The following is a 21,590-nucleotide window of genomic DNA, read 5'->3' on the forward strand; positions in this document are numbered from 1 at the left end:
ACAATAGTACCAAAAAGCATTACATACTTAGGTATAAATCTAACAAAATATGTGCAAGATCTGCATGCAGAAAATTCAAATGAGAGAAATCAAAGATCCAAACGGATGGCTATACCATGTTCATGAATTTCAAGACTCATAAATATTATTAACATGTCAGTTTTCTCCAAATTGATCTATAAATTCAATCCCAAGCAAAATCACAGCATACTTTTTTTTTTAACATCTTTATTGGAGTATAATTGCTTTACAATGGTGTGTTAGTTTCTGCTTTATAACAAAGTGAATCAGCTATACATATACATATATCCCCACATCTCCTCCCTCTTGCGTCTCCCTCCCACCCTCCCTATCCCACCCCTCTAGGTGGTCACAAAGCACCGAGCTGATCTCCCTGTGCTATGCAGCTGCTTCCCACTAGCTATTTTCCATTTGGTAGTATTTATAAGTCCATGCCACTCTCTCACTTCGTCCCAGCTTACCCTTCCCCCTCCCCATGTCCTCAAGTCCATTCTCTACATCTGCGTCTTTATTCCTATCCTGCCCCTAGGTTCTTCAAAACCATTTTTTTTTTGGTTCCATATATATATATGTTAGCATACGGTATTTGTTTTTCTGACTTACTTCACTGTGTATGACAGACTCTAGGTCCATCCACCTCACTACAAATAACTCAATTTCATTTCTTTTTATGGCTGAGTAATATTCCATCGTATATATGTGCCACATCTTCTTTATCCATTCATCTGTCGATGGACACTTAGGTGCCAGCATACTCTTTTTTTTAATTTTTTTTTATTTTTTGGCTGTGTTGGGTCTTCGTTTCTGTGCGAGGGCTTCCTCTAGTTGCGGCAAGCGGGGGCCACTCTTCATTGCGGTGCGCGGGCTTCTCACTATCGTGGCCTCTCTTGTTGCAGAGCACAGGCTCCAGATGCGCAGGCTCAGTAGTTGCGGCTCACGGGCCTAGCTGCTCTGCGGCATGTGGGATCTTCCCGGACCAGGGCTCGAACCCGTGTCCCCTGCATTAGCAGGCAGATTCTCAACCACTGCGCCACCAGGGAAGCCCCCAGCATACTCTTTTAAAGTAAAAATTGATAAGCTGATTCTAAAATGTATATGGAAACATATAGGAACTAGAATAACCAATGATGAAAAAGAACAAAGTTAAAAGACTTACAGTAACTGATTTAAAGATATGCTATAAAGAGTAAAGTAAGTCAGTGTGGTATTGGTGGAAGGATGAACACATATCAATGGAACAGAGTCCAGAAATAAACCCATGCAAATAGGGGCAATTTTTGATGGAGGTGCAAAGACAAATCAATGGGGGAAATAATAACCTTTCAACAAATGATGTACCTCCATACACAAAAAATAAACCACAAACTTAACTGCATACCACATTAGTTCAAAATGTTTCATAATAAATTTTATATGCATGCAATCAAAGTTCTGCATTCTGGAGAAGTTCTGACAAAGAAAACAGAGTTATTTAAGTTTTTTTTTAGGGGGAGAAGCTTGAAAAATTTTAAAGACTGCTATTTTAAATAGTTAAGTCACAGTTTTAAGTGAAGAAAAATTATTTGCAGTTTGTAAAGCTACTGAATATGCTCATCACACTAAACAAGACAGCAGGCAAACTGGCTTTAAAGTTATAAACATATTGATCTTTTATGGTAATCTAAATCCCTGAGCTTCTAGTATGCTCATAATCAGGAGAAATTAAAGCCTCAGTTCTAAGTCTCGTTTTCCTCATATCTAGGTATCTTTACTTTGGGGAAATGGATGGTTATGGATTTGCAGAAGAGGAAGATTAAGAAGCTTGTTACTGCGAGAAAAGGGTTTACTAGTGATGAAATAAAATGTATACTTTAAGGCAGGACAAGAAAAATTAAACATAAAATTCTCTCTGTGTGTCCCTTTGGGCCTCCTCCCTCCCTAATGTGCACGTGCATCTGCATTAAACATTAACCAGAGCTCCTCAAAGATGGGAGCGCATGCTCCACCGTAGAGATCAATTTTTTCCCTTTCTTCTGATGCTAGCCATGTAACTTCCTAAAAGAAGAGCAGCTCTGTAGGGGGTCATGGTGCCTTGCTGCTCGCTTTGCACGTGCTTACCTGGGCTATGTATCTTTGGTGAACTTTATGTAAAATATCAGTATGTCATTTCCATGTAAGATCCTCCGTCTTGAAAATGCATATAATTGTGTCTTGGACTTCTAACAAGTGGAACAGTTCTCAGGGCTTTCTGAGAGTCTGTCTTCTGGGTTATAATCCTCAGTTTGGCTCCAATAAAATTCCCTATTTTTCTTCTTAATGTCATTGTTAACTGAATTTTCTTTGGCATTAGTTTATTTCTAATCCAGAGTAATCATTAAATCTGGTCAAGTTTTTGACCACTACAAAATTCCTTCAGTTATTTCAAGGATGTTGGGTATTAGGGAATAGTACCAAAATCATTGCACCAGGTGAAGCTAATGACCCAGCACGTTTTGGGAGGGGTTAAAAGGAGGTAGGGCCTTTCGCCGTATATTCACAGGAATGGGTGGCCCGTATAGCAGCTTTCCAGGCCCACCAGGCCCTGCCCTCTGGCTCCTTCCCACCGCCTGGCCTTTGCCCCAGCACTTCCTCTGGCCTAGAAGGCCCCCTCATTCCTTAGCTCTGAAAGCCTGCTTTTCAAGAGCCGCCGCTCCAGCTCAGCTCCATCTTTCTCTTACTCGATTCCTAGACGCTTAATATTTGAACCAGCTAATTTTACCTTCATTGACGCACGCACGGCCTCACCCTGTTTTTCTAGGTCTCGCGCTATTATTTATAATTCGGTTGCGCACAGCTGGTGACGTTACCGGCGTCTAAGTCAGACAGAGTTACCAGCACCGCCCCCTAATCACGTGAGCTCCGGCTCTGGCGCAGAGCCAGGGGGCGGTGCCGGGACCCGGGCCACTACGCCCGCCTTTCCGGTTGGGGCAGCGCAGCGCGGTCACGTGGCTGGAGGAGTGGCGGCTCGCGCGGCGTGGAGTCTCGGCGTCCGGTGAGCGCGCTAAGGGGGTGGAGGAACGGGGGCGGCGCGAGGTGGCTGGGGTCCAGCTCTCGTAGCCCCGCTCTTGGTTCCTCACCCGCCAAGGACAGTGGAGAGGGTCCGGGGCTGCGCAAATTCGAGAAACTCGGCAGGTTATGCGCAAGCTGGTAAACTGGCTCCTTCCCCTCTTGCTGGTTGAATGGCCTCATCTGATATTGTAGAAATAAGGAATAGATTTGAAAGACTCTTTCTACCTCTCTCATCTCCTCCTTTATTATTATTTTTTCTATATTTTTCTGCTAATTATGAGCCTTAAAACTATAGCGCACTAAATGCAATGTGGTATCCTGGATTGGATCCTAGAACAGAAAAAGGACATCAGTAGAGAAACGGGAAATCCTGATAATTTGGTAAGTGCGTGTATCAATGTTAATTTCTTATTTTTGATAAATGTACTCTAATATTGCATTAGAGGAATTTGGGTAGAGGGCATACAGGAGCTCACTGTGCTATCTTTGCAACTTACTGTAAATCTAAAATTATTTTAACATTAAAATTTAAGCAAAATCCTACAGCGGTATGCCGCAGATCACTGTTTACAGAAAGGGCTGAAGTCAGTTCCTTTTTTGCCAAGCCTGACAGGAATTAGGTGTCTGTTTGATCAACTTGTTTGCTGAGGAAGTAGTTGTCCGGCTAGTGGGTGTGGATGTTCTAGTTCAAGTTTTCCGGGCAGGAATCTATTTTCTTTTTCAATTCCATCCATTAAGTGTCTTTGGAACACCTGTTATGCACAAATAAATGAGACACACTCATTCCCTCCAGTAGGGCCGTGTGTGATAAAAAAGCAAGTCAGGTAGGAAATACAGACTATGAGAAAGATACAACGCAGAGCTAGGAGGGCTCAGAGGTCGAAGAAAGCACATCTGGCCCAGGGGAGTCAGGAGGGCTACTGGAGGGAGTGGCTGTCATGAAATGAGGGGGGCCTGAGAGGAGAAAACATTCTGGGTGGAGAATGGCTCCAGCAGAGGCTTTAAAGAGACCAGGCTGAGGGGGCCTGGGGGCAGGTACAATCCCTTTTCCACAGAAGCACAGAGCATGCCCACGGAGTACTGGCAGATGGCACAGGAAGTGAAAACTCGTTACGTTATAGAAAACAAGGTGACACCTACTTTAATCATATATACCGTGGGCGCTATGGAATGTTTTTGGGCAGGAGAGGGGCATCATTGGATCTGTGCTTGCAGATGACTGAGTTGGCAGCAATGGCTTGGAGTGGATCAGTTAGGGAAGTATTGGTTTAGCCCAGGAGAGGTAAAAGAAGTTCATCCGGGCCTGTGAAGTTGATGTGCAAAGAAGGACATGGTTTGGGGAGATTTTGTGGACCTAGAGGACTTGGCAACTGAAGGCACTGAAAAGAAGAAAAAGGAAAAAAACCCCAAATCCCAAAGTTTTGGCCCTGGATGTTTTGGGGCATGATTGATGGGTTTGCGGAAACAGAGGACTCAGCAGGAGACCTGGGGTGGCAGTGGGGAGAGTAGTGCATTTGTTTTTGAACAAGCTGTGTTTGAATTGCTGGCAGGATATCGAGCTGGAGATGTGTATTTTAAGAGTGTTCAGGAGTGGAAGCCAGACATATACAGAAGGGACAGGAAGAGGCAAAAGAGTCTGAGTGGGCAGGTGGGAGCCAGTCAGGGATCCCTGTGGGGTTGAGGAGCCAGGGTGGACCAGGGGACTTGGACCTGGTGAGTCAGTAGTATCACAGCTTCTGCAGAGGTGCGGGAGCCTGAGGAATGAGGCTAGTTCTTAGATTTAGCAATTAGGAAGATACACGTCACTTTCAGAGTTGTTTTAATGGAAGAGTAGCTTGTGTGCTCACAGTCTGTAGTCTGTTCATTCAGTCGCCATTCCCAAGGGGGCCAGGAGCCAGGGATATGGATTCTCGTTCTGGCCCGGCCACTGCCTGTGTCATTTTGGGCAAGTCATGTATGCTTGGGCTGGCATAAGAAGACACCCATAATAAGACCAAAAGGACCTTTTTATTTCTAGCAACACCTAATAGTCCATAGAGCCAGGGTTCCATGGGGCACACTTTGGAAAATGCTGCTGTAGAGCTAGAATTTTAGAGGTCTAAAGAACGAAAGAATCTTATCCAGTCCCCTGACTTGACAAATGAAGAAACTAAGACTCAAATTCATATTAATGAACATTGATTTCAAATATATTGATAGTGTCCAAAATACCCCTATAAAGTAGTTATGCTTAAAGCCATTTTGGAAATCCTAAAATAGGCTCTGAGAGATTAAAAGACTTGCCCAGGATCACAGAGCAGCACGTGGTGGTGTGAGATTTGAACCCAGGCCTTCTGGGTCAGGGCCCTTCTCTGTCACACATCCTGCTGCCTCCTTGGTTGTCAGCCTTGAATGCATTTAAAACTGGTTGAATGGAATGTTAGTAACTTCAACTTTTTTCCCCTTTCTTAGAAGAAATGTGTTCCAAAAGTCAAGTCTTAACCACTGGACCACCAGGGAAGTCCCAACTGCATTACATATTAATATTACTATATAATTAGTATATAAAAGTGGGAGAGTACACAGCCAATTCCCAAAGTTACATTTTAAAAAACACTAGAGCATTAGACCATGTGAAAGCTCATTTTGTTCAACTCTGAACAGTGGGAAGGTGTACTTGTGACGCCTGAATATATGTGGCACATTGAAAAATATTCTTAGCTGATCCTGTGATTGCTTACTCTTTCCTCTTATTGCTTTTTTCCTTTGCGTTGACCAATTCTATTTTCTTCACTGTTGGCTACCAGACCCTGACCACACCCTTCTTAACAGAGGCAGGAGGCTGCATTTATAAGCAGGAATCTGCACTAGAGGTAAAATACAGCCTCTTAGGGATTAGTCTTTGATTCAGTAAGTAATATCCTATCTACCTTGACAAATAAAAATAGACGAACTTTTAAAAAAAATTATTTATTTATGTATTTATTTATTTTGGCTGCGCCGGGTCTTAGTTGCAACACGTGGGATCTTCCTGCGGCGTGAGGGCTTCTTAGTTGCAGCATGCGAACTCTTAGTTGCAGCATATGTGCGGGATCTAGTTCCCCAACCAGGGATCGAACCCAGGCCCCCTGCTTTGGGAGCACAGAGTCCTACCCACTGGACCACCAGGGAAGTCCCTAGACAAACTTATTTAGGAAATAAACTTGTAAAGGAACCAAGATGATTTCATAAAAATTTGGGGAAAAAATGGGTCCAATATACTTTGTTGAGTGTTGCCAAACTAGCTATTTTAGACTTTTACTCTCAGTTTTACTTGATATCATAAATAATAGAAACTTGGTTTACTCTGATGTTAATCTCATTGAAGTTCTCTGAAAGATAGAAAGCAGTGGCTAAGAGTCTAAACAGTATCTCTGGTGTGAGGGGTCTAGATTCAGAATCTGGCTCTATCTCTTTTTAGCTATGTTATTTAACCTCTCTGTACTTGAGTGTAATTGTCTAGACTTAAACAATAATAGTATTGTCTTGTAAAGTGTTTGTGAAGATTAAATAGAATAATCTAAGTAGAGCACTTAGAGTAGTGCCTAGCACACAGAAAGCAAGCAACAAGTGCTAGCTGTTATTAGATCATGGCTTAAAAGTTGTTGCCGATTTTTTTTTTAAATAATTTATTTATTTATTATTTATTTTTGGCCGTGTTGGGTCTTCCTGGTGGCACACGGGCTTTCTCTAGTTGTGGTGAGTGGGGGCTGCTCTTCGTTGCAGTGCACGGGCTTCTCATCGTGGTGGCTTCTCTTGTTAAGGAGCACGGGCTCTAGGCGTGTGGGCTCAGTAGTTGTGGCTCGCAGGCTCTAGAGCACAGGCTCAGTAGTTGTGGCACACGGGCTTAGTTGCTCCACGGCCTGTGGGACCTTCCCGGACCAGGGCTTGAACCCGTGTCCCCTGCATTGGCAGGCGGATTCCCAGCCACTGCGCCACCAGGGAAGCCCAAGTTGTTGCCAATTTAAGGCATCCAGTTTAATCATTTTCTTTTCTAGGAGGACACAGCTGATTAACACACTTCTCGTCTTTTCCCCTAATCCAGTTAAAAGGTCTCTTATTTTTTTTTCTGTTTTTTAAAAAAAATTTTAATATCATATTATTGAGGTATAATTTACATATAATAAAATGTACCATTGTAAGTATATGGTTTAATGAGTTTTGACAAACCATCATTCCAGTCAAGATACAAGACTTTTTCATCACCCCAGAAAAGTTCCCTCCCCAGGGTTCCCACCCCAGGTAACCATTGATCTGTTGTCTGTCATGTACATTAGTTTTGCCTGGATTTCATACAATACACGGTTCTTCTGTTAGCATAATGTAAGATTCATCCACATTATTGCATATATCAGAAATTTATTATTTATTACTGAATATATTCTGTGTGTGGACTACCACAATTTGTCCATTTTCTTGTTGATGGACATTTGGGTTGTTTTCAGTTTTTTGGCTAATTTGAATAATACTCTGAACATTCATGCACACATCTTTGTATGAACACATGTTTTCATTTCTCATGGGTAAAGCTTAAGAATGCAGTTGTTGGGTCACTTGTTTGAAAGAAACTGTCAAACTTTTTCACAGTGGTTGTACCATCTTATACTCCTGCCATCAGTGTATTTGGGTGTCCACATCCTTGGCAACACCTGGAATTGACAGTGGTATGTGGTGGAATCTCATTGTAGTTTTTTGTAATTGTAATCTGTAATTCCTTGATGAATGATGTTGAGCCTCTTTCCATCTATGTATCTTCTTCTTCTTCTTTTTTTTTTTTTTGGCTGCGCCCTGTGGCTGGATCTCAGTTCCCCGACCAGGGATTGAACCTGGGCCCCGGCAGTGAAAGTCTGGAATCCTAACCACTAGGCCACTGGGGAACTCTCCAGGTATCTTCTTTTATGATGTATCTCTCTAAAATTTTTAAGGGCCTTTGTTTGTTTTGTTTTGTTTTGTTTTTTAATTTTTTAAGGGCCTTTGTTTTTAAACATTGAAAATGTATGGTACCTTGACCCTAAAAATAACAGAAACCCCTTCAAACATGATAGATTTATTTGGCATCTTTGTGTGGTTTTAAAAGTAGGAGACTAAGAGAGAGACTTAAGCAAAAATACAAGACTGAGATTTAATTATTTTTGAATGTCCTGGTAAGCAATTACTTAAACAGCAGGATATTTAGAAAGGATTTCAGATGTGTTTATTTTCCTTTTTTTTAAAAAAAAAAAAAATGTCTTGAGCAAAGGATGAAATATTTCTAAATACCTTCAGCAAAGCAGCTGTTTTGAAATGCCTGGTGGTGAAAGTCCCTCTTCACTGCCCTTGTACTGGAGGGACAAGGCTGAGCATTTCCGGTGCTCTCCAGCCAACAGGTGGCCACTGTCACCAGGTGGGTGCCCACAGTGGGCTCCACATGGCAGGGGGCTCAGTGATGGGCATTTCTCTGTAGGGCATTTTTACCCAGAGTTAGCCCCAGGTTATCCGGTGTGGAGCATTACAGAGGTGGCTGTGTTGTTTTTCGCCCCAGGCAAGTATTTCAGTTTATTGGTTTTATTTATTTAATTAACTGATTTATCTGTCTATCTATCTATTTATTTTGGCTGCACTGCGAGGCATGCAGGATCTTAGTTCCCCTACCAGGAATCAAACCTGCGCCCTTTGCAGTGGAAGCACAGAGTCTTAACCACTGGACCGCCAGGGAAGTCCCTCAGTTTGTTTGTTTATTCCTTTCTCCCTTTATCCATTTATTTAAAAGTACTGTCGAGCACTGATCATGTCTTAGATAACTGTGTAGGCACTGGTCTGTTTGGTGACCCAAACAGACCAAAATCTCTGCCCTGTGGAGCTTGCATTCCACTTCGGGCCCTCGGGAGCAGGTTTGGGCTCTGGTAGAGGAAATGTCCAGGGCGCACTACCTTTTGAGAAGCGTAACAGGCAGGCCAGAGCCACCTTCTGCTTCCCTAGGCTCCCATTTGTACTGCCTTCCCCCTTTGAATGGTGTGCTTTGAAAAATGAGTAAAATATGGAGGGGTGTGTTAGAAGGTCATAAATGCCAAGAAGAAAAATCAAGCAGAGAAGTGGGATAGGGAAGAGGAGCTGGCAGTTTTAGGCGGGGTGCCAGGAAAGGCCACACTGAGAAGGTGACACTGCAGGAAAGACCCAAGGAGGTGAGGAACCAGCTGTGCATCTGGCTGGGGGAAGAACGTTCCAGGCAGAGGGAACTCGAAGCTCTGGGGCAGGAATGCCTGGCTCGGTCAGTAATACCAGGGAGGCTGGGGAGGCCAGGGCAGCCGGCCCAGGGTGAGGGTACGGGGCAGAGGTGAGCTTGGGGCCCCTCGCCACTGGAAGGGCTTTGACTTTTACTCTGTGCTGAGAAACACTGGAGGGTTTTGAACACAGGTGTGGCGTGGTTAGAGAAAAAGAGGGAGGGACGATGGGGGGACCTTCTTCCCTCCCATCTGTCACTGTCCCGACAAAACCTCTCCTAATCCGTATCTGCACAGAAATAGAAAATGAACCAAGTAGAGCTGTAGGAGAGAGCGTAAGGGCCCTGAGCACCTGAAGTAGATAAAGGGTTGTGAGGAACAGAGGCGAGATGGTCTTAGTCATTGGAAGCTGGGTTTTCAGAGACTCTTCTGAATTTTATACAACTCTTCGGCTTGTGAAACCTGATCCCTTTCCTCTGTAAGCTCGTTTGTCAGGTGTGTTCTTTTTCCTTGGCAAAGCCTGATCTGCTTTATCCTGATCAGTAGATTATTGGATTCAGTAAAAATCTTTCCTATTTCCTTGGAAATAAGGAGTCAGATCTCTTCTTACCCGAAAAGTCCTGAAATGTTAAACAGCTTCTGTTGGATTGCAAAGGGCATCTGTGTGCTTGTGCATTGCTGGCTGTGCCTGCAAAATACAGGAAGGAACTTCTCTTCCCTGGCGAACCCAACTTTGATTATACTGACGGCTTTTTAACTACTGTTTTCTCTTAACTGCAGATAACTTGTTTATCCCTACAGTAAAGAAGGCACGTGGCTGATGAGCAGGGAGGCGAGGCCGCAGAGTGAGGCAGAGGGGCAGGCCTGGGAAGCAGAGGACGATGACATGGCAGAAGGCGATTTAGGGTATGGCCTCAGAAGAAGGCCCGGCGGCATTTATGAAGTGCAAGTTTCACATTTGTTTACATCTAGAAAAAGATCAGATGGAAAGACCTTTAGTCCTCCCCCATTTTCAAGAAATGGGGAAGAAAGAAACAGTGCCGTTTTTCAGTATTCCAAGCATAAGAGCTTGCATGGTACATACCCAGAAGGACCCCAAATTCCCTATCACGGCCGACAAAGTAGCACTGGTAAGAATGCCTAGCATCCTCTCTCTCCTCCTCTTTCCTGCCCTGTGGATTTTATCAATGCTGTCAGCCTCCCAACACGTGAAGATGGGTCACCATCATGGATTTTAGAAATTTATCTTTATTCACCTCTAGAGGTTGATTGGTGATGGTAAAAGTAATTGATGTTTCTGTCTCCACGTATTATGCAAATTGTGAAGCACAGTAATTATTCTGCATCAATACATATGTGTTAGTTATATCAATAAGTAATTACTTACCTTGCTTTTCTTGTGAAGTAGTGGTATACTTCATTTGTTCTTTTTTTGTCTTATTCAACAAACATTTATTGGGTACCTATTAGGTGCCCAGGACAGTACCAGGCTCTGGGAATCACATCAGTAAATAAAATAGTCAAAGGCCCTAATGTCATGGAGTTCACATTCTGGTAGAGCAGACAGAAAATAAACGTGCAAATCAACAGCTATGTAACATCAGGCAGTGGTAAGTGAAAAGACAGTGAGTGAGTGGAGGGGCTGGGGCACTGCTGTTTGAGGCACAGGTCAAGAGAGGCCTCTCTAAGGAGGTGACATTGGAACACTGCAAGCCTGATGCTCATCTGGGGAAGGAGTGTTACAGGCAGAACACACAGGCTTCAGGTTATTTTAGGGATGTCATAAAATTCTCAAAACAAAATTAATTTATCATAAGTAAAAATAAGTTGTGCTATACACTAAGGAGAGAATAAAATTCAGAATCCTATTGTGATAGAATGTTACAACTGCGAGGTGACCCAGAACTGGTGGACGAGTCCCAGCCTGCACTGTGGTACAGCTCAGATGTGGCTGAATCTTTTGTAATCCACATTGTAAAACTTCCCCACCAAAGTGGAACAAACACAATTAGAACAACATGAAAATAATTTAAGAAACATTTCAGATTTACGAAAACATGGTGCATCTGGGGATCGATCTCTGTCCTTCAAAATCCTTCTTGAAATTAGGATGGGATTATTTATATATTTTTCTTCCAAATCCTTATCATGCATAGAGGATGGATACTGTTTTGCAAGCAAGATGTTGAAAATTGAACATTATGCTAAGATGCCTTTACAAAAATGTGAGGAAACTACTGGGATAGAAACAAGAAGTAATAGTAATGGTATGAGCTCCTGTTTTTTTTGAGTTATGGACTTTTGTCTTTTTATCAAAGTTGACTTGATCCTAGGTAAGAATATTGTGTTAGTTTCCTCTTGCTAATAGGCAGTTTCCAAATTACCAGAAATTTAATGGTTTAAAACAACATAAATTTTATTCTCTTACAGTTCTGTAGGTCAAAAATCCAAAACAGGTTTCACTGGACTAAAATCGCGGTGTTGGCATAGCCCCTCCAGAAGGGAGGCTCTAGGGGAGAACCCACTCTCTTGCCTTTTCCACCTTCTAGAGGCTGCCTTCCCTGGCCGTGGTACCCTTCCTCCGTCTTCATAGCGACTTCTCCCTCTGCCTCATGCTGATACTGACTCCCCTGCCTCCTTTCATTTATAAGGACCCTTGTGATTACATCAGGCCCACTTGGGTAATCCAGAATAATCTCCTATCTCCAATTATTTAATCACACCTGCAAAATTCTTTTTGCTAGGTATTCACAGGTTCTGGGATCAAGATGTGGACATCTTTGGGGGCCATTATTCTGCCTACCTCAGGTGTTAATAGAATAGAACTTGTCATTGTCAACCCAGTGTTACTTTTTTAAAAATTTTATTTATTTTTTAATTTTTGGCCACACCGTGCTGCATGCAGGATCTTAGTTCCCCGACCAGGGATTGAACCCATGTCCCCTGCACTGGACCGCCAAGGAAGTTCCCCAATGTCTCTTTCGTCCCTCATTGGAACCCTGAATTATCAGAGTAAAAACATGACTTAGGTTTTCCCTTGGTTACTGTCATGTTGATGAAAGTTCAGAATAGCAAAGAATTGTTTTGAGAAATTTTTAATGTCCCTCAAAATATTCTTTCTAAATTTTTTTGCTTCTTTTTACTTCCTGTTCTCTTGCTGTAATTTATCACTTCAATGTTTTTCTATTGCCAGTGAAACTGCAATGTAAATGAAGTTCCTGGGAAGCCCAGTTTAATGTCTCAGTTGATCGATCCCATTAAGGAGAGAATAATTGAAGTTACTGGAGACTTCTAGTGATTCTCCTTGGAAAGAAATTAAATTCAGGTTATTTCTTAGATATTCATATCACGATATTGATCAGGCTTAAGCCAAACACCAAAATTTATTTACTTTACTCACCAACATTCATTAATACTGTGTTTGGATGTAGTAAGTAACCAATTCATTAACAACAGTTTTATTTTAGAGTCCTTTTTTTTAAGAGTCTTTTGATTCAAAAGTATGTGTTGTTTCATTTGTGGAATGTTTTAAGCTATCTGTTTTTATCATCGTTTGGTTATTAAAGTTATTTTCTTGTTTCAATTTAGGGAAAGGCTGTATTTGATATTTTGTAAACAAATGTCCCATATTTAACTAGTTAAAGAAAATATTTTTTTTCCCTCTAATAGATTCTAATTCAGAGTTGTCAAATGTGGAATTAAGGCAACGTCTTCATGAAACTTTAGAGGTAGGTACTCTGGCTAACATACAAATTCTCATGTGAATAAAGTCCACTGATAGATATTTTGTGTAAGTATTACTAACATGGTATGGAAGGCAACTGTTGGCTTTCCAGATATTCTCGAGCCACACTGTCAAGCTCATAGCTTCCAACTGGCCTCCTCCTCTCGGTGGCTTCGTCTCCTCATCTCTCAGAAAGGCTGTTCGTATAAACATGCCCTCCTGTTCTCCTTTCCAACTTATTTCTCTAACTCCTCCTGGAGAAAATAATCACTCCCTTCCATCTGTCTTCCCAGTATGTGACTTGGAATAACCTGACTTAATTTAACCTCTTTGAAGTCAGAGGACTAGAAAGTACCCCAGATGGTCTGAGGAGGCCATCCATCTTTCTGGGAGTTGGAGTTTCTATGAGGGTGCTTGTCCTTTCAGGAACAGAAAGCCCATCTTAGTGTGCATTTGTTTTTTTGTTTTTTTGGGTTTTTTTGGCCGCAGCATGTGGGATCTTAGTTTCCCGACCAGAGATCAAACCTCAGGCCCCCTGCAGTGGACGCATGGGGTCTTAACCACTGGACCTCCAGGGAAGTCCCTTAGTGTGTATTTGTGTCTCTTCTGGTGATCGCTACTCTACTAGTTTCCTAGGGCTGCCCTGACAAACTGGTGTCTTAAAAGAGCAGATCGATTCTCTCTCAGCTATGGAAGCTAGAGGTCTGAAATCAAGGTGTGGGTGGGCTGTGTTCCCTCTGAAGGGTCTACAGGAGAATCCTTTGCCACCTCCTAGCTTCTGGTGGTTGCCGCCAACAACCTTTGGCTTGTAGCTGCGTCACACCAGTCATTGGACTGAGGCCTACTCTAATCTAGTATGACATTAATTACATCTGCAAAGGCCCTATTTCCAAATTAGGTCGAATTTATGGTACCAGGGATTAGGACTTGAACATATCTTTTGGGGTGGGGGGCACAGTTCTACCCATAATAGCTACTGTAGCTGTGTAGCCGATCATGTTCTTATTTTATGTGGTCTAAAGCTTTTTCTCCAAATTATTAACTGTGTGTGTGGCCTAGATGGGTAAAAGCAAAAGATTTGGGCTTTTAGTCATAACTGGCACCTGACAGCATCTCAGTTTTAGCCTCTCTGGTCCATTTATAAAGCCTGGAGGAATTTCCAACCTCATTTTGTAAGGTCAGAGCACTTTGAGTCAAAGTGAATGTTGAGCTTAAATGTAAACTGTCTAAATTGATCATTTGGGGTTGCATATCTCGCAGATAGGAAGACTAATTGTGTTTTTCTCCTCAGGAGGTAGAAATTTTGAAAACTGAACTTGAGGCATCTCAAAGACAACTTGAAGGTAAAGAGGAAGCATTGAGAATTCTTCAAAGCAATGTAAGAAGTTACTTTTACACTTTCATCAGGTACACATTCCAATGATAGGTAGTATGGTTTTATCTTTTTAATTTAATTTTATTTTTATATTTTTGGCCATGCTGCGCGGCTTGCCGGATCTCAGTTCCCCAACCAGGGATTGAACCCGGGCCATGGCAGTGAAAGTGCCAAATCCTAACCACTAGACCACCAGGGAACTCCCTGGTTTTAGCTTTTAAAATAAAAGCATTAGTGTTTAATATAGTTTTTTTTTTTTGAGCTATAGATTTTTAAAACAGCTTTATTAAGATGCAACTTAACGTCATGAATTTCTCTCGTTTTAAGCATACGATTTATTTTTACTAAACTTAGAATTGTGTAACTATCATCACAACTTAATTTAGAACATTTCCATCACCCCAAAAAAGGAACCTCTTACCCATTAGCAGTTATTCCCATTCCCATCCCCAGCCTTTTCTATTTCATAAATAGAATCATACAGTATATGTCTAGATTCTTTTGCCTCTGGATTCTTCTAGTTAGCATATTTTTAAGGTTCATGCATGTTGTAGCATGTGTCAGTGCTTTCTTCCTTTTTTATTGCCAAATAATATTCCATTGTATAGATATGCCACATTTTGTTTATCCATTTACCAGTTGGTAGCTATTTTGGGCTATTATGAATAATACTGCTATGAATGTTCATGTACATGTCTTTGTGTGCGAAATCCATTCATTCATTCTCATGTTCATTGGGAAAGAACCAAACCAAGATCTTCTGACTTTTGAACTATCAAACTATACAAAAGGTCTCTGTGGGAATCTCATCTCAAGGTAATTTTCTACTGTCTTAAAATAAAAATGTGAACTTCACCTTGCATATAAGGGTGATTGGAAATTTAATTTATACTGATACAATCTTTATTTTTCTTAGGCAATATTTGGCAAAGCCACAAGTCATACCCAGGCAGTGCTTCAAAAAACTGTGGAACAAAAGAGATCCTTGGAGAAGGTATTTGACCACATATAGTGTATAGCGTAGACTTGTTCAATTCAATAAGCTTTCAAACAGAATTCCCTTAAAAATCACCGTACCAGTGGATATGTCATTTGTGCATACCCTCTGCTAGGTGTACTTCAACTTCATACAGTCCCTTCCCTTTTGGAGCTTATAATCCAAAACAGATTGTCACATGGGCTAAGCCTGCCAAATTGACACTTCCTGTTTTTCTTTTCCTATTTTTCTTCTTCTGCTTGCCCTGCAGAGCCTGCCTCTTTCTGACCATCTCATCTTCACTAAAAAGGTGGTTAGGAATCACCCTAGATGGTCATATTCCTATTCCTGTTTTACTCTCCCTTGGTGGGAGTGTCCTGGGCTCAGACTTTCAGGAGTATATGTTGGGGTCTGCATGGGTTGTGGGCAGCGAGAAATCTAGGTTCAGGCCAGCAAATTTGAAATGTTCCCTATAATAAGTAAACTTCAGCAAAGCTTTTTGAGTGCTAAAGAGGCATGTCATATGTGTTTACAAATGTCATAGACTCTTTTTGAGCAGTAATTAGTTTTTCGTCTTTAACCTATTTCTGTGAAGTGACTAAATGATTTATTTCAGATATTCATAAGTCATGAAATGATTCATTTGTAGTAATTTCCTTGAAAGTGCTAATTTTTTTCTATAGGAAATAAATGCCTTGCAGTGGGAAATAGAATTTGATCGCAATAGATTTAAAAATATAGAGGAATCTTGGATCCAAAAATATGACAGGTTTGTATATTATTATTCCATAATTTTTCTTTGGAAATTTTTAAACTGTGTATAATTCAAATGTAGCTTAGGCTTTCTTCTTTTTTGAGCACACTAAGTATAAAATTCAGGGAATTCCCTGGTTGTCCAGTGGTTAGGACTTGGTGCTTTCATCGCCATGGCCCGGGTTCAATCCCTGGTCGGGGAACTAAGATCCTGCAAACCACGTGGCACAGCCAAAAAATAAATAAAATAAAATAAGATTCATATTGCTTACCCACTTACCAGTTCCATATTTTACCGTTACTGTTAATTTTCTTTCTTTAAAAACTAGTATAAACTGTATATTAAAATACAGTTTAAGAGCCATGTTTCCCAAGTTATTTTAGCCTTGCACTGTTTTTGCAAAGTCTTTTGAGCAACTCTTGTATTAGTGTGAATTTATTTAATAACTTTGACCTTATGAATATGCTATAATTTAATCACTGAGAAATTGTTTTGGTATCTGGGGTTATAGGTGGCTTTAGTACCTAATTTTTAAATTTATTACTTCTTAACTTTTAATTTGAGATAATTGAAGACTTACAGAAAAGTTTTAAGAATAGAACAACTCCTGTATATCTTTCACCAAGATTCTCCAAATTTTAACTCTTTACCACATTTACTTTATCATTCTTTTTTCCTTTCTTTCTCTCTCTTTGTAGTTAAATACATAAATATAGAGGTAATATTTTCTGAACCATTTTGCATATATAGGGTCCCATTACTCTAAATACTTTAGTTTGTATTTTTTTTTAAAAGGGACGTTCTTATTTATAACAATAATAAAGTTATAAAAATCAAGACCTTAACCCAATACTATTATTTAATGTGCAGACCTTCTTTATATTACCAACTATCTTAATAATGTTCTCAGAGCAAAAGAGAAAAAACAATTTCCCCTGTTCAGGACCAATCCAGAACCACAAGTTGCATTTGGTTGTCACGTCTAAATTTTAGTCTCCTTTAATCTGAAACAGTTCTTCAGTGTTTATCTTTTATAACCTTTACATTTTTTTGAGGCGGACAGGCCCATTATTTTATAGAATATCCTACAGTGAGGGTATCTGATGCTTCTGGATTGAATTGGGTTATGCATTTTGGGCAATATTACCACCGAAACAATGTATTCTTAGTGCATCATATCAGGAGGCATGTGATGCTGATTTGTCCTGTTCCTAGGATGTGAATCTTGATCACTTGGTTAAGGTATGGTGTCTGCCCTCATTCTGCACTATTAAGTCACTATTTTTCCCCTTGTAATTAATAAGCATCTTGTGGAGAGATACTTGAAAATTATGTAAATATATGTGACTCATCAGACTTTTCACCCACTCGTTTTTATATCCACTGATATTCTACCTGAAGCAATTATTACTACAATGGTTGCCAAATGGTAATTTTCTAATTCCCTTATTCCTTCTACATTTGTATGCTGGCATTTTACTGTAAAAAAGAGTTTTTCCTTCTCGTTTGTTTGTTTATACCAATACGGATTCAGGGATTCTTGTATTATTCAGTGGGTTAAAAGCTATTACTACCATAATTTCTTTTGATGTTTAAAATTTTCCAACTTCGGTCAGTGGGAGCCCCATCAAGCACAGGTGTTCCTGTGGCTTTTTTTTTTTTTTTTAAATACATTTATTTATTTAATTATTTTTGGCTGCGTTGGTTTTTGTTGCTGCCTGTGGGCTTTCTCTAGTTGCAGTGAGCGGGGGCTACTCCTTGTTGTGGTGCACGGGCTTCTCATGGTGGTGGCTTCTCTTGTTGCAAAGCACGGGCTCTAGGCACGCAGGCTTCAGTAGTTGTGGTGCACGGGCTTAGCTGTGGCATGTGAGATCTTCCCGAACCAGGGATTGAACCCGTGTCCCCTGCATTGGCAGGCAGATTCTAAACCACTGTGCCACCAGGTAAGTCCTTCCTGTGACTTTTTGACATCTCTTTTTCTTTGAGCACTTTCTTGTGTTCTGGTACAAGATATTCTAGGCCAGTATGCCTACAATATTAGGTATTTCTTCAAGGAGCAGCAGTTCCTTTTAATGGGGAATGGTGTTTAGAAATCAAGATCTGAGTGCTAGGTGAGCTCAGTACTACTGAGGGTTCACTGCGTGGAGTTCCTCTCAGAGGACAGAGTTGGAAAATACACAGATGCAGACACACATATATATGCATCTATCTATCTGTCTGTCTGTGTCATCGATTTATCATCTATCTACCTGTCTCTTTATCATTTATGTATGTATGTATCTGTCACATATCAATGAGATCATACTCATATCTCCAATTGCAGAGCACCACCACAGGGTTCATCTTAGCCTTGCCCCTCTCTGCATTTGTAAGTCCCACAAGGAGAAACCTGGCTCCTGTTATCCTGTATGTTTACTTATTTGTTCCATCATAGACTATACAGAAGGTAACTTTAGAACTGCTAATACATACCATTGTAAAATCAAACCCATTAACTAGAGTTCCATATTTGTTTACAGTTTTGTTTTTAGCCTGAAGGTATATGGTCAAAATACAGTGTTTAAAACTTACTTGGTTAGTTTCCTCTTTCTTATCTTCAGTATGGTTATTCTCTTCATTTAAGTTCATTTGTTTCCATTTGTATTCTGTTTTAGAGTTTTTCACTATCCTTATTAATTTACTTATTTATTTTGTTTGTCTACTTTTGACTTTGTGAAACATTGACATGCTTCCAACAGTCAGAAGTATTCAGACAGGTACATTCAGAGAAGTGTCCTTTGCCCCTCTACCCCATTCCCAATGTCCTGCCATTCCTCCTTCCCTTCACTATCTGTACATAATCAATCTTACTATTTTTTGATTTATCCTTCCTCTGTTTCTGTTTACACAAATAGGCAGGTATATGTATGTTTTCTTATTTCCCCTTCTTTCTTACATCAAAGGTAGTTTACTGTAGCTAGATACTTTTTTTTTTTATAGATTTTTTTTTTTAAGGAATTCCTTTATTTTTATTATTTATTTATTTTTAGCTGTGTTGGGTCTTCGTTTCTGTGCAAGGGCTTTCTCCAGTTGCGGCAAGCGGGGGCCGCTCTTCATCGTGGTGCGCGGGCCTCTCTCTATCGCGGCCTCTGTTGTTGCGGAGCACAGGCTCCAGACGCGCAGAGCTCAGTAGTTGTGGCTCACGGATCTAGTTGCTCCGTGGCATGTGGGATCTTCCCAGAGCAGGGCTCGAACCCACGTCCCCTGCATTGGCAAGCTGACGCTCAACCACTGCGCCACCAGGGAAGCCCTAGATACTCTTTTGTGCTTTTTCTGTTTAACAGTATATCCTGGAAATCACTCGATTGTGTGGCTGTGAAATAGTTACTCAACCACTCTCCTATATATAGGCACTTAGATTGTTTCCATTATTTTGCCATTATAAACAATGCTGGAATAAATAGCCTTGACATATACTTTTGTGTTGCTGGAGATGTATTTTCAAGGTAAATTCTTAGAAGTAGAATTGCTGGGTCAAAAGGTAGATACATATGTAGATTTATTAGACGTTGCCTAATTCCTCTCTGTGAGGCTTGTACCAATTTGCATTCCTAACGGTAACTCATGAGACTGCTTGTTTCCCCCTAGCCTCATCAAGAGAATGTGTCATACGTTATGATATTTGCCAATGTGATAGTGTTGTTTACCCAATTTTTTTCTTTTGTATTTTGTTTTGGCTGCACAGAACCCAGAAAATTCTGATTCACATACACAGATTTACACTTAGTCAACAGGTTATCTCTTAGGATGCTCTTCAGTTAGGCAGAACTAGCAGAGGATGCTTTATAGTGAGGTCTGCACAAAAATAGTTAACCAGACAGCAAAGTTAATGCATTTGACTGAGTAGGTTGTGATTTTTTTTTTGGTTTTTTTGTTTTTTAAAATATTTATTTATTTATTTAGCTGGGCCGGATCTTAGTTGCAGCATATGAGATCTTCATTGCGGCATGCGGGATCTTTAGTTGTGGCATGCAGGCTCTTAGTTGTGGCACGTGGAATCTAGTTTCCTGACCAGGGATCAAACCTTGGCCCCCTGCATTGGGAGCATGGAGTCTTAACCACTGGACCACCAGGGAAGTCCCTGAGTAGGTTGTTGTTTTTTTTTTTTTTTTAATGACTGCTTATATTTATTTATTTATTTATGACTGTGTTGAGTCTTCGTTTCTGTGCGAGGGCTTTCTCTAGTTGCGGCAAGTGGGGACCACTCTTCATCGCAGTGCGCGGGCCTCTCACCATCGCGGCCTCTCTTGTTGCGGAGCACAGGCTCCAGACGCGCAGGCTCAGTAATTGTGGCTCACGGGCCCAGTTGCTCCGTGGCATGTGGGATCTTCCCAGACCAGGGCTCGAACCCGTGTCCCCTGCATTGGCAGGCAGATTCTCAAGTAGGTTGTTTTTTAAAATTAATTTATAAAGTAGTTTGCATGCATCTCATAAAATGTTTGTGAGCATCTGAACGTCCTCATAAGCTTAGAATTATTCAGAGTTCAGTTTGAGAATCACAGACCTAGAGTCCTAGGAAGAGGTTGTGCTAAGAAAGGTGCTTTAGGACTTCCCTGGTGGCACAGTGGTTAAGAATCCACCTGCCAATGCAGGGGACACGGGTTCGAGCCCTGGTCCAGGAAGATCCCACATGCGTGGAGCAACTAAGCCCGTGAGCCACAACTACTGAGCCTGTGCTCTAGAGCCCACGAGCCACAGCTACTGAAGCCCGCATGCCTAGAGTCCATGCTCCACAACAAGAGAAGCCACCGCAATGAGAAGCCCATGCACCACAACCAAGAGTAGCCCCCGCTTGCCACAACTAGAGAAAGCCTGCATGCAGCAATGAAGACCCAACACAGCCAAAAATAAATACATAAATAAATAAATAAATTTATAAAGGAAAAAAAAGTGCTTTATTCCTCAAGGGCTATAGACATTGCTTGAGAAACTGATTTCACGTTTTATTAATTTGTAGGTAATTCATGGAAAGGGAATGTCTTAGATTTACATTTCTTGTTTTTTAGATATAACTGACATATTACATTAGTTCAGGTGTACAACACAATGACTCAACACCTGTACATATCACAAAATGTTCACCACAACACAGTCAACATCCATCACCATACATGGTTACAGAATTTTTTTTTCTTGTGATGTGAACCACATTTCACTTTTAATTGAGAAACTTTAACTTCATGACCACTGTTTTAATGATATGAGGCCTGTCCCAAGCACAGCATGTAATATTCCCTAGGAATATCACGTCTTGATAGGTATTTTATTTAAAGTTATAAATTAGACCAGATGATCTGGCGACTGTTTTTAATTACAAAAGCGCAATTTTTTAAGCCTCTGATACTGGGCTATTTATTTATTTTTTAAAACAAATTTATTTATTTATTTATTTTAAAAATAAATTTATTTATTTACTTATTTTTGGCTGCGTTGGGTCTTCGTTGCTGCATGCAGGC

General features: G+C 40.9%; 1 protein-coding gene and 1 long non-coding RNA gene across 6 annotated transcripts in view; both read left to right on the forward strand.

Annotated features, from left to right (window-relative positions):
* Nucleotides 1-2,981: 2,981 nt before the first annotated feature.
* Nucleotides 2,982-21,590, forward strand: part of CCDC125 (coiled-coil domain containing 125) — a 33,120-nt gene continuing 14,511 nt past the window's right edge. For 2 of the 5 annotated variants that reach the window (XM_082457280.1, XM_082457282.1), the window contains exons 1-7: nucleotides 7,872-7,952; nucleotides 10,047-10,396; nucleotides 11,423-11,533; nucleotides 12,936-12,994; nucleotides 14,282-14,368; nucleotides 15,282-15,359; nucleotides 16,025-16,110. In XM_082457280.1, the coding sequence (XP_082313406.1) occupies nucleotides 10,087-10,396; nucleotides 11,423-11,533; nucleotides 12,936-12,994; nucleotides 14,282-14,368; nucleotides 15,282-15,359; nucleotides 16,025-16,110 (731 nt within the window). In that variant the 5' untranslated portion in view covers nucleotides 7,872-7,952; nucleotides 10,047-10,086. Of the gene's footprint in view, nucleotides 3,430-7,805; nucleotides 7,953-10,046; nucleotides 10,397-11,422; nucleotides 11,534-12,935; nucleotides 12,995-14,281; nucleotides 14,398-15,281; nucleotides 15,360-16,024; nucleotides 16,111-21,590 lie in introns of those variants that run through there. The other 3 variants (XM_082457281.1, XM_082457278.1, XM_082457279.1) reach the window with 3 other exon arrangements.
* LOC309658608 lies at nucleotides 16,117-20,981 on the forward strand. The gene is made up of 2 exons (XR_014262313.1): nucleotides 16,117-19,040; nucleotides 19,378-20,981. It is a non-coding gene; the product is annotated as an uncharacterized lncRNA (long non-coding RNA).

Source organism: Balaenoptera physalus (genome assembly GCF_965194825.1).
Source record: "Balaenoptera physalus genome assembly, chromosome: 3".
NCBI classification, from domain to species: Eukaryota; Metazoa; Chordata; class Mammalia; order Artiodactyla; family Balaenopteridae; genus Balaenoptera; species Balaenoptera physalus.